Here is a 13,798-nt window from a genome sequence, read left to right on the forward strand (position 1 = left end):
AACCCTCTCCCTAACCCTAACGATAACCCTAAGCCTAACCCTAAACCTAACCCTAACCCTAACCCTAACCCCAACCCCTAACCATAACCCTAATGATAAGCCCTAACCCTAATTCTAACCCTAACCCTAACCCATATCCCGAACTCTAACCCTAACCCTGAACCCCAGCCCGAACCCCAGCCCTAACTCTAACCCTAAACCCTAACCCTAACCCTAACCCTAACCGTAACCCCAAGCCCTAACCCTAACCCTAAACCTAACCCTAAAATGAAACCCTAACCCGATCCCTAACCCTAAACCCAAACCATAATCCTAACCCTAAACCTAACCCTAACCCTAACCTTAAACCTAACCCCTGCCCCTAACCATAACCCTAATGATAAGCCCTAACCCTAATGTTAACCCTAACCCTAAACCTAACCCTCACCGTAACACTAAGCCCTAACCCTAACCCTAACCCTAAACTTAATCACAAACACTATAACTGATGTAAATGAGCAATATCAGGGCAGCAAGTCAGGTTCTTTAAATCCTTGCTTTCTCTCTTCCCTTCTCTCTTCTTGCTTTCTCTCTTCCGTTCGAGGAGAGTTCCGTTCGAGGAAGCTTTAGCTAGTTTTATTATATTGTCTGTCTTAGGAGGAACAGCCACTTCTACTTTCCGCTTTGTCTTGTCAATTTTTGCTTTTGGCTTATCCTTCTCTTTTTTCTCCTTTTCAGACATCGGCTTGAAAACAATAGAATCTGCTTCCATAGGCTCATCTCTCACAGGGGTGGCATCATCTCTGCTTGGGCCATGAACAGGGAGTCCATTTTAACGTCTTCTGCTGGAACTGGCTCTCTTGGTTTTCTCGCACCTGCTAACAACTCAGTATTGGGAAATCCTTCATCCTCATCCCTTTTTCTTCTCTTTTTATGCTTATTTCCTTGGCCATCTCCTAGTGGATTTTTCACCTCCTTCTCTTTTGATTTTGTAGGATCCTTGATGCCATGGCTCTCTCTTTCAGAAGGTTTTTCAGGGTAATTTCCATCTATATTGTGATTTTGGTGGCTCTGCCAAGCAGGATAATCCTCCCTACGTCCCCGAGCATATGGTGAATTCTCTTGTCTGGTCCCAGGTGGACCAAACCTACCTGGAGAAAAGTTCTCTCTGTTTACTGGAGGGTGAGGTTGAGCGCCAACAGCATAGCCCTTGTAAAACTTTCCATGCCATTCTCTGTAGTTCCTTTCCCATTCCCGGTACCTTGCCTTTTCAAATGGATCTCTAAAGTCAAGAGATCTGCCATAGTAAGCTTTCAGATCATATGGTGGAACTTCTCTGTATCTGTTAAAATACTCCCTTCCTCCTTCCCCTTGAGGTATAGTCTGTTTAGTGGGAGACTGGCCTCTAAATACTGGAGACCTTGACCGTGAATGGCATCTTCTGTATGGGGGTGACCTTGACCTTGAACGCTGATAACCGTGTGACCTTGACCTAGAACGATAGTTACGCCTCTTCCCTTTGCCTCTTCTTGGATACGGCAGCAATCGCGAGTAGGAACGAGAATGGGAAGGACTAAATGAGCGAGAGTAGGAGCGAGTGCGGGAAGAACCTGATCTTGATGTGGAGCAGGTAGACGAACTTGTAGAGTAAGGTGAAGCACTATAAGGAGACTTGGACCTGGAAAAAACCACAACACACAGAAAAAGAAATGAAGTTAATTCAAAACAGTCATTCTCCCCAATTTTTTTCCTCCCAAATTTGGTTTGGGTTTTTTCTCCTCTCCATACGCTTATGTCAAAGCTTCTTTCAGCTGCTGACATAATGCTACTGCAAATTGAGGAATTTGATAACATTTTTCAATTCCATTTGTCTTGTTTTAGTTATGCATGCTTACTATCTGCAACGAAAAATTCTATTGGAAAAAACACTGTCATTTTTCCTTATGTCAGATGCACTTTAGTGTAACTGCAGTCCGATATGCTGTTGAAATACAAACGTGAAAAACAAGGCAACTTCATTGAGCCAAATACTTCCTCCTCTTTAAGTCTCCGTTGTTCTCTGTAAAACTCCTCCCTAGATAAGGGAGGCCAATGGCATCCTGCCAACTTAAGCATTTTTCTCCCTGCTTTCTGTTCTTTAGAGACTACGCTCATTTCCTGATCCTCATACTTGCCTTCCACATCCTCACCCCCAACAGTTCATTCAGTCTTCTCTCCTTATACTCAGCTTTGCACCTGTGGATGGAGGCTGCCCACACTTGAAAGAGACTCCCATCTCCCGTGGGCCAAGTGCCCACTGCTCCTCTGCCACTCCTTGATACACTTAATACATCACACTTCTGATCTTCCAAGTACTGCACAGATATTAACTAATCTTCTCTGGAACTTCTTTTAACTTCTTCCACATACGCTTCCTATGTTGTTGCCTCATCATGAGGTATTAGAGACTACGCTCATTTGGCCTGGTCCTGTCCCTGAATTGTTGTTTTCTTGCTGACTGAATTGGAGATATCAGACAACCTGTGGGATGGATCCTGGTTTTTCTTTTGATTTACCTTTAAGATTTTATAAACACAATGCACTCTTACAATCTGTCTATAACAAACATATAGCGAAAGGAAGGACTAGCTTGACGCTGCAGTAATAGGTAAAACAGACTCCTCTCTCTCCAACTGAGAGAAAGCGTCTTGGCTATGTGAGATGACTAAATTGAAGAAATTCAAAATTGTCATAAAAGAACAGTGTTGACTTTTCCAACCATTTGCTCATGCAGTATCAACTAAGTTGTTAAAAAAAGAATGTTGGAGGCTGATTCCTATTGGGAAATCAATTTCTTCAGCCCTATTTAGCCAGTAATGGAAAAGGTGGCTTTCCATCTGATCCTTTAATTATCTTTAATTTTTATAGGCAATTATGGTTTCCTCAAAAAGCGTTCATTTCTCAGAGTCCTGTTTTCAGTCATGTACCGGAGTTTTATTTTAAATAACCTTAGTGGAAGCACAGATGCCCTTTGTAAAAGCCAATTCAAATGAAGCCATTTAAAAATTAATTACCACTTGGATTCTCCACAACTATCTGTGCATACTTGCTTCATTATAAATCAGCTGTTGTATAAGTTATGCGTTATACAGCCTCTTTTAACAGGTGACAAGGAGTCATCTATTGAATTTCTGTAGAATACTTACACTTCCCAGCCTGGTCTGCCACCTGCTGAGCGAACTGGACTGGCTCTCATTGGATGACCTTTTGGAGTGGGGAGAGGAAAAAGAAAGAAATCCCATTCAGTTCCTCTGAAGGTAATTTTTTTAAAGAAATTCTGAAGTTACAGTTACTTACCAGTGTCGTGGTTTAACCTGGCAGGCAGCCAAATACCACGCAGCCGCTCACTCACTCCCCCCGCCCCCCCAGTGGGACGGGGAGAGAATCGGAAGGGTAAGAGTGAGAAACACTCGTGGGTTGAGATAAAGACAGTTTAATAGAACAGAAAAGGGAGAATAATGATAATAAATAATGATAGAATATACAAAATGAGTGATGCACAATGCAATTGCTCACCACCCGCGCTGACCGATAACCAAGTAGCGATCGGTACTTCCTGGATCACGCCTACCGTTCATATACTGAGCATGACGTCACATGGCATGGAATACCCCATTGGCCAGCTGGGCTGGCTGTCCTGATTATGTTCCCTCCCATCTTGTGTACCTAGCTCAGTCAGTAGGCACGGGAACTGTCCTTGGACTAGGAGGGCACTTAGCAACAACTGAAAACATCAGTGCGTTATCAACATTCTCCTCATACTAAATCCAAAACACAGCACTAGGAAGAAATTTAACCCTATCCCTGCCGAAACTAGGACACCAGTTGTGGGTATTGCTTGTCCTTGGGGGCCCAGAAGACTTGGTAATGCTGGTTGTCTTTGTACGGGAACCTGATAGACATCTCAAAAAACCATTAGTAGGCTTGAGTTCTGAAGGTTTTAACCAACTCTCCCGTGGAGAAGAATGTGGATTAAATGCCTAACTATCCGTTTGTTGCAGACCACAGTAAGTCACCAGAGTTGCCTATATCATTTTCTATGAGAGAAATGAATCCCACCTCTCCTTTGCCAGAGGGTAAATGTAAATTGCAGGCTCAGGGTAAAGTTCGTCTCCGAGTAACTACATTTTATAAATGGAAGAAGTCTATGTTACAGCTCCTACAAAACGAGATCCATGACAGAAACACAGAAGTGCTACCAAGTGCATTTTAAAACAGCCACTCCTGTCAGCACACAGGAGTATTTTCTTAGTTTATAGCAACAGGAAAACTTCAGTCTGTTTCACACATGGGATTTGATAAAAGTCAGAGGGGGCGGAAATCTCAGTCCAACAGCTACTTGTTAAATTTTGCAAGAAGCCTTTGAAACATAAACCAAAAGCAAAACGAGCTTTCAGAGAGAACGACTCCACTGCAAACACTACTGAAATGTTTTGCAGAAATACAGATTCTTAGCATACCACACGTTTGACCAACTTCCAGGGGCACGAACAGCAGGACCACCCTATTTTAATATTCAAAAGTATCACAGATTCTATGGTTAAGCACAATGACAGTGCTTCCTGCCCCGTAATTACAGATGCTGGCCAACTTGGTTGCACAGCCACTCAGACATGCACGCGTGGTTTCTCTCGCTCACTTTTTGGCCAGTCCAATTAATTCCATACTTACGCATTAATAGTTGGTATTGCGTATTTTCCAGTGTTTGTCAGCATAGCACCCTTTGTATTGGGGTCTTTCACCTCCATCATGAAACTCCTTGGAATTCCTGTGCTCTTTAATTCTGGGAACAGGCTCAACATTTTTGTCCTGTTAAGAAAAGAAATGCAGACATATCTCCTTTTAAGACCCACACTTAAAATGACATTTCAATGATTATTTTAAGCAGCAAAAGCCTTTAATCCTCTCCTTTTACCCAGCATAAGGGTTGCTCGACTAAAATACTTATTTTCCTAAATGAATATAGCCAGGATGTTCCAAAGGCTTGAGCAGTGTTTTGAACTCATTCCATTCTTTGGCTTAAGTTCAGGTTCTTTAAGGGTGAAATATCCCTTAGCTCACCATCCACTCAGAAAAGAGATACAAACCCGCTCCTCCTCCAAAGCGCAATTCAGAGCACAAATATTCAATAGATGGGGTCAACAGAAACATCTTGGTTTTACATGAAATACTAAAAACTGTGAACTGTCATTAAACAGAGTTAAAACCAGAAACATTTCCAGTAATATTGAAATATATAAAAATATGCATGAAAGTTCACAGAGCAAGATCTGTGGACATACTTAATGTCTATGACCTACAAAAAAGAAAACTTTACATTTATAATGCCAGGTTTCCCTTGGATTTTGAAGGGCTTTGCAACATTGCCCTATGAACCTCTGTCTTTCACCCCAAGAGAAACAATTCTTAATATGAGTATTCATGGATTTGTTACGTAACTGCCAAGGTAAACAAATGAAAAGCTAAGGAACACCAGAAGTCCCCCACAGTCTTACCCCATTTGTTGGGCAGTTCTTTATACAGTCGCCAGGTTTTCCGCAACGAAAGCAAGCAGATGATGGTGGAGGTGGACCCCAGGGTTTCTTCATGTAACTAAAAGGGTTTGGGGCAAAGAAGAAAAAGGTATGCACGTGTCTCTCTCGTTAAAACAAACTTCTCTACAATTTTTCCATAATCTTCAAAGAACAGATTTGACATTATCAACACTTACTTGATTGGATCATATTCCTGGCAAGACTGTAGCATCATAGCTTTTATTTTATCTTCTTCGGAAGCATTGGCTTCAGCCAGATTGGCAGTCTGTTTAACAGGTAATTATTTGACACATACATTAGAAACACATTTAAGCCCACACTGCCAAAGAGAACACCACTCACCCAACCCTGTAAAGAGCAGCACAACGCCAGCTGAGGTTGCATGAAAACAGCTGCTTATATGAAACAGAGTTGTCCAAAAGATGTTCTGGGGAGTCCTTACATCATCACAGGCTGTTTATGTGCCTGTTAACCTACTTGAAAAGAGCATTCCTGGGCACTCAAAACCTTAGGCTCTTCATGTTCCCCCCCACTAACTTCTTCATAGGAAGCAAGTTAACTACAATAAGCAAAACCTGCAGTTTTTTTCCAGTTGACCGTGTCCTTTTAACATACAAATTGTAATATAAATGTTATGCAGAACTGGATCTTCAAATTATTGAAGCCAGCTGATTTTTTTAAAGTAGTATTTGTTCAAATGTTTTTATTACACACTAGTACAGATACAAGCAGGGTCTAAGGGAGTGACTGTAAATGATTTGGACCCTCAAGCACCTATCATTCAGATCAACCACTCATGGTTTTGGTTTTAGATGCATTCATTCACAAAAGCAACCAACTTGTTTCAGCATTTTGTTAAAGGGCTGTTTCATATACACAGCTTTTTCTCAACTGTAACATAATCCAGATCGACATCTATGAAGTCATTTCCATTAACATTTACAGAAGACTTTACAGATACTTGACTAATTTGTTTGAACCCAAGCGGTTTACAAAACACATCCAAAACCCACAAGACATTACTAGGAATAGACCAAAATTCAAGATGGCATTTAATGCATAATAAAACAGAAAACTTTTTACAACACATTGCCTCCATGCTAAGCCAGTCTGCACTGAGGAGGTTAGAGTAAGGAACCGTCTGGAGCTGCTTTATCTTATGTTCCTCTATTTTTCTGAAATACTTACATTTTCTCAAAAGCTTAAATGTGTACACCACTTGGACAGTTTTTCACATTTTAGAGTAAAACTTCACCTGAGTTTACAGAACCAAGGACATGTTTAGGGACAGCGCTAACAGAGACCAATTTCTCCTGGTGGCTACCTTCCAAACTATTTTTTTTTTCTTACCAAATGTCCACAATTTAATTTCTGCAGTGAGAGAGGGAAGAAGTTACCAGTGGGAAGAGATTTTTCTTTCTGGGAAAGGAACTCCAGCCTTTATTTTCAGAAGAAAGGACTAGCTCCTCTGCATTAGGCCCTGCCTTCTCTAATCTTTGTAACTTTAAAGACTAGTAATTTAATTGGCTAGCACTACGCCTTTTCACAAAGTGCAATCCCTAGTGCTTTCCCAGACAAAGTTACATGTTGTTGAGCAAAAAATGCAAGCAGTTCCATAGCAAAACATGGCATTACAACAGTTTCAGAAGGTCACGTTTGCTAATATGCCACACATACGCATCAGTATTTTCCTGTAAACAATTAGGTGCATTTACACAATTTACACAATTTACACGTCTGCGATCAAACAAATTAGATTGTGTTGTCCACTGTATATATACTACAGTGTATGAAATTGTGCAGCATTCAAAGCATGGATCTATAACTGTAGTGCCTAGAAATTCAAAAATAGCCATGCAGTTGTCCGTGTTCCAGAAACGCTTCTATTTTGGCTCTTGCAAACCCCCCTGAAATGTCCGTCACTTACAGCCAATTAAATTCTTCTGTGAAAATTGTGTTAGTTTCCAATGCAAAATGAACGAAAAGTATGAAAAACGGTAAACAGCTTCTGAAGTGCTTCTTCTTTGTGTCTTGAAGATGAGTAATACTGCAACATTACGTTGCGGCTGATAAGGTCCTCCCCCTTCTATCTTCCCAAACTGGCAACTACTCTTTACCAGGATAGTATCAAAATATACACACATTTTAAAGTTAAAAGAAATACTTTAAATTATTAAAAATTAAATTAAAGGTTTGTTCACATGACAACAGTTCTCCAGCTATAGATCACAGTATAAGATTTAAAAATACAAAGCAAACACTTTTTTTTAGGAATATATATGTACCTTAGTCAGCTGGGCCAGAGAAATAGATGCAGAAGAGTCATCAATCTGTTCACAAAAAATTAAACTCACATTCAAGTTCTACAATCGAAAACAGAGCAATAGTTAACCTCTACTGTAGTCTGACAGTCTGCACTATATCCTCCGAGTATCACTGAAAGAGCCATTTCCAACCTAGTGTAGTTGGTATTTGTTCAAAACAAAGTCCAAACCTGTGACAGCTTAAGAGTGCCTATGTGGTTAAGGAGAAGAAGCTAAACTAACCAAACCCGCTGGAGATCAACTTATTGCTCCAGAATATCTCAGAGAGGGACCCTTGTCAAATGCTCACAGCTGCTTAAAAGTCAAAGGGGTAAGGAAGCTATCAATTTTCAGCTAAAAAGGATTTTTAAAAAATATTTATTTGAAAAGGAAGCATCACTACAGGAAACTTCTTTTCAGTGTGGTTTGTAAACTAATCAGCCAAGTATTTCCTTGTGTTACTTATTTCTGTTTTAGCAGCAGAACGACAGTGTCTTCAAACCTGAAGAAAAACGCTGCCCCTTTTCCAAATGTAAATTCAAAGTGGCAGTATCCTAAAGAAAAGCTTAGCCTTTGGGAAATTAAAGCAGCATCCCGCCCTGAAGTCACCCAGATCCAAAAACGTACTGCAGGCGGAGGTTAAGAAAAATGACAGGGATTTTACCCTTTACAAATGCACCAGGCTCTAACCTTGTGCCAAAATTTGTACACTGGGGTTTACGTATTTTCATTTGCAGACAAACTATTAAACTAAACTGCTTCATCTGATAAAGCGGAAAGGTCAAATGTAGAACTTTAGAATACCACTTTGTGTAGCAACGATATTTAAATTCACAGCAATCTATTAAAGACAGTTATGCACTCAGTTATGCACTCAAACAATATCGCTTCAATTATACAGTTTCAGGAACAAATACCCAAGTCTTTAAGGACATGAAAAGGAAGCATTTAGCTGCACAGAACTGTCCTCAAAACGTGTGGGACATGTTGGTTTTGGTATTTGTTTGAACCCCCAAGTCAAAAGTAAGAAACAGTACCATGTTTAACAATAATGGTTTCTCAGTGGTTTTTGATAACATTTTCAAAAACCATGTTCAGTTGTGCAAACCTTGAACCTACGTGATCTAAAAACGATTGTACATTATCTGTACAACACAAAGTCGTTCAGGAAATAGTCTAGCATATCCAGTATGAAATACAATGCATTACTAGGCACAAACACCAATATTCACATTAGATAGAACTGTGCAAATGATGGCATTACTCCGTTTCTACTAGGCTGAATCAAATACATTGTATTTACAACATATACTATGTTTTACTGGAAAATCTATTAAGTTAATGTTTGGAAAATTAATCCAAGACTACCTTAAGTGCAGCGTGCAGCAAAAAGTGTGAGATTGTGTTTTTACATACTGCTTTTGATGTTCCACTTACTGGCTCAGTTTGACTTCTAGAAGAAGAAATAAAGGTGATCAGAACTTCAAATACAGCACTTGTACCAAAAACATAAAGCACTGAAAACAGATTATAAAACCTGAACATCAAAACTTTATGTTCTGATAGTCGAGTGAATCTGGAAATTTACTCATATACATAAACCGTTGTCTCTTGGTACATTCAGTGCAACTAAAAAAACCCCCCAGAATCCCATTTCTACTTTGTCACAAATTACTCTAAGGCTTACAGATATAGAACACGACCGTGCAAGGGGAAGTCCTCAGATAGTTTGTCTCTGCTACATAAGTATCAAAACCAGGAAGTCTGTACTACAGTTTTGTGTTCATAAATAATCAACCATCAAAATACGAAGGTAACTTTAGCCAATCTGTGTATCGCTAGTATTACAAATAGGTACCAGATGGAGTCCTTTAGTTTCTAAGAAAGAACAGTGATAGTCTAGACACTTCCAAGTGCACCTTTACTTAAGTGAAAAAAATCAGTCATCTGACAAATGACAACAATGTCAGCAGCATCGTCTTTAGAACAGTGTTTCTCTGTGGAAGCCCAAGCACTGTGTTCAGATATCTTAGCCATGAAAGTGCCAAAACACTAAACGTGTTACATATGCTATATGGACTAAAAACAGTAGTAGAAATGTCACCTGAAAGCAGGTCCTAGGCCTTTGTGCGATTTAGGAGACCTGTGACAAAAAAAAAAGGTCTTGGTTGCCAGAATTTGCTTCAAGATAATCTTGAAAATGCTACGATATTTTAGGAAATATTTATTAAATTTGAAAACTTGCTGAGATTCCACATACTCATTGATCTGTATCTGCACGCTACTCATCATGAATCAGCCATGCAACCATTGATGTCGTTAACAAACAATTCACACATCATCCAAAGTGTCCCATGAGCAGAGGCAATTCAAAGGCTGCTGTGCAACTGGTGTACAAATAGAAAGGCGCACGCTCCCTGCCACTGCTAGAACACCACCAGGCTCGCAACGACAGCCACGTACCTCCTGAAGTTGAGGAAGGACAAGGACATCCTTTAGATTACCACAGCATGGATTCTTCATACATTTACCTTCAAGAGCGTACTAAAAGGAGAGTAACGCATTTTTGAAGGCCTCTCCACCATTACAGCATACATTCATCATTCCCAAACATCCACCACTCTACCAGTTGTTTCTGCAATGTTCACAGCTGAAAGACTAGAAAGCTAATCTGCCTGGTTAATTTTCAGCGCTAGAACAGCGGTGCCGTTCCTTCCTTATCCCCTTATACATACAGGTATGTATCTGACCTTTGATGCTAGCCGCATCTATCCTCTCATTTTAGGGCAGCATTACAATACCAGGAGAGGGTGCCCGAAACAGAGGATGCACTGACAAGACAGCACTAAGCAGACGTGTTTAAATTAACCCCCAAAACAAGGCCATGTTTATAAGCACAGTGCTGCGGTGTCCAGAATTACTAGAGGGTGCCTGAAAACACTGCAACAACTACTGCAGGAATACGCCCAAAGTTGAGATGCAGAGCCACATAAATTCAGGGGTTTTTGCTTGCAGATGCCTCGTGGGTACCGGGAGGCTGCTGTACTCTTTGTTCGAGACACAGTGTAACTCATCCGTCTACTTGATTTATTGAGAACCAACATTAGAAAGACATGGCAAAACCACAAGCTAATAATATCTACTAATTGTGGTGGAGAGACCTATCTTTAAGGCGGCTGGAAAACATGACCGTTCAAACAATGCTAATGTAGCTGATATAGAACTGGACTGTATGAATACATAAATGACAGCAGTAATCCTCTAGTCAGCACTGCATTGGAATAGCTGTAATTTTAATCAATACACCTGATTCTCTGTCCTCCGTAAATCTTAGGAATACAGAACCAAAACCCGGAGCACAGATACCAGCTTAGGGTAAAAACAGACGTAGCAAGATAACTAGTAACATTTGGTAATGTGCTAAACTGCTTACTGAGTTTCAAGTTTGGAAAGGATTAACTATTCCTTCATCGTACTTGCACAAAAGGCAATACACTTTAGGATACTGTTCTTTTTCTCTTGCCTGAAACGGACATTGTCTTGAGGAAACGCATAGGAATCGCTTACGAATGGAACTTCTTGTTTGCATCGTTCGCCAACTGGTAAACCTTGGTCTTTCCTCTATAGCTAGTATGCAAAAAACCCAGATTTGGGGCGTAAGAATACCTGCCATATCCCCCCCAAATGCCAGAAATAGTCAAACACTGAGAATCAGGCTCTTCTGAGACGGGAACAAAGTATGCGTTTACGCTACAATGCGTATCTGTCTTTACTATAAAAGCCATAAAAGCAAACACATATAATAAGGAATCTCTGCACGTCGAGGAAACAGGATCTACAACTTGGGTCTCAGAACAATCAACCCCAAGAACAAACCCAACAGAATAATCTTAAAAGTTACCATGGTTGGAGTTCGAACCCCATGTCCCAGCAGGCCTAAAAATGTAAGTCCACTTTCGGACAGACACATTAAAATCTACCCCATGCCAACAAAAATTAACAGGAGCTTTAACAAGAAAGAACGCCTCTGTAAACTAATATCCATAAAAAAAGTTAACACACTGAAACCCCTAACAAAGAATACAATGCTTTATGGATACTTACATAACATCGGTTTTGCCGGTAGCTTTAACTCCTCCGACAGGGATTCTTCTAACAATTACCGATGAGTTCTTAGGAATCAGGGCATTCTCATCTGTGTATTCTGAAAACAACGTAAATACAGAGAAAAACATCAGTCCATTCGTAAGAATGCATGCTCATATGTAATTACGTAGCACTTCGCAGAATCCCTTTACAGATACAAAAGCAAAATTTTATATGTAACATCACGCTTTCATCGTCTCAACACACTAACAGTATATTTCAAGAAATCTTGGGGTTTGAGAATCAAACACAAGCAGCAAAATCTTTTTCCTTTTTTTAAAACAGTTTGAATGCCAACAGCAAAATGGCCTCAAAGGTCACTAAAGGAGAGTCTGCTAATGCACGAGGTTCTTTCCTGACCTAGCTTAAAGTTGCTTTTGCTTCCGTTAGGCTACAAAACCCATAGATCTTTGGAGAAAAACAAACCACAGCAAAGTCTCACCTGCCTAAACCAGATTCTAAAGTCTGACTAGCTTGCCCTGCAACCAAACAGGCACTTAGCTAAAGCACGAGAACTCTGCGCCATTGCTTTCATAGCTGTTAACTAAAAACCAGTCACCTGTGCTGGCAGTGCTCAAGCCTGACAGAACACAGAAGAGAGCCTGCCGCCTCTGCCTGTTTCTTGGAGCTTAATCCATCAACAACCACACTTCTCAGCTGCTCAGGGCTTTACGTTTAAATGGAAACAGAACTGGCAGTGCTAGAATTTGGATCACAGACATTTTGGGGTTTTTTTGAGCTTGCTTTCACAAGTAGGGCAGAATTGGCTCAAACTCAAGTGGTATCTCCCCTCTTAAGCTAATCATCTAGTTTGAATTAACCAAAGGGACGTGAATTCGTTCGATCGATTCCCTTTTTGCAGAGCAGAGAGGCCCAAACGAAATTACTTAGGAAGACAGCCTTGAAAAGCCTTTCAGGAACAGCGTGTGCCTGAAGCTCTCCATGCTTTGCCTTGGCTTACACCCTGTTAGTCTTCTGAAGAGGAGGAAAGCCTTCTGACCTTTTACATAAGGCCCAAACAAAAAAAACCAACTACCTGAGACACTTGGACTGAGTAAGCTTAAAATGCAAAGATCTCTCCATGAGAATGCTTTTTCTATTGTACTTACACAAGCTGGATAGGACTGAATATTTTAAAGCACTATCAGCAGGCATCCCCTGTAATCTGCCTACAGTTTTAAATATTCAAAGCCCTTACCTTTGCAGAGCGAATCAGAACAATGGTCTGAAAACCAAAGATACTGTATACCTCGTCAAGCCCTGTCAGGTGGCATCCCTAAGACCCCTAACGTTGTGCTGTTAAGGCTCTTCACAGACACTCTCCTGAAAATAGTTTAAGTATCTGTAGACAAACAGCAAGCTTTAGGTCCAACCACTTTAAAGGCTAGGGCTGAAGTTACAGTTACCGCAGTGTACATACTACTCTCTTTAAGTTTTAACACATGAAACAGGAAGAGGAAAAAAAACACTAGTACACATTTTAAAGAAAAGCCTGTTGTAAGAGTGTCACAGAACCACAGGGGGAAAAAAAAAAAAAGAAATGTAATGTTTAAGGAATGAAAACACTTTACAAGTCTTTTGATTTCTGAAAAGTCACATCCCAAAGTCTTTAATCACATTCAAACTTATCGAGATGGCAGATTACCAAACTGAAATCTCCTACTAAGTAATACGAAACCATTATCATCTCTAAGAATCAAGCACCATTTGTTAGATTTAAAAGAATTTATGATGTCTCTAAGAACATTTCTTACGTATATCCACCATAAACGTTCTGCCATAAAACTTCAGTACTGC

The 13,798-nt window shown here is 40.3% G+C and overlaps 1 protein-coding gene across 1 annotated transcript; it reads right to left on the minus strand.

Annotated features, from left to right (window-relative positions):
- Positions 1–665: 665 nt before the first annotated feature.
- On the minus strand, positions 666–3,214 carry LOC142088924 (E3 ubiquitin-protein ligase RBBP6-like). Its single transcript, XM_075164798.1, has 2 exons — positions 3,165–3,214; positions 666–1,657 (listed from the first exon to the last, which is right to left on the minus strand). Exons 1-2 carry the CDS (start codon positions 3,212–3,214, stop codon positions 763–765), a joined length of 945 nt encoding a protein of 314 aa, XP_075020899.1. The 3' UTR covers positions 666–762.
- Positions 3,215–13,798: the final 10,584 nt, after the last annotated feature.

This window comes from Calonectris borealis, chromosome 15, assembly GCF_964195595.1.
Source record: "Calonectris borealis chromosome 15, bCalBor7.hap1.2, whole genome shotgun sequence".
NCBI lineage: Eukaryota > Metazoa > Chordata > Aves > Procellariiformes > Procellariidae > Calonectris > Calonectris borealis.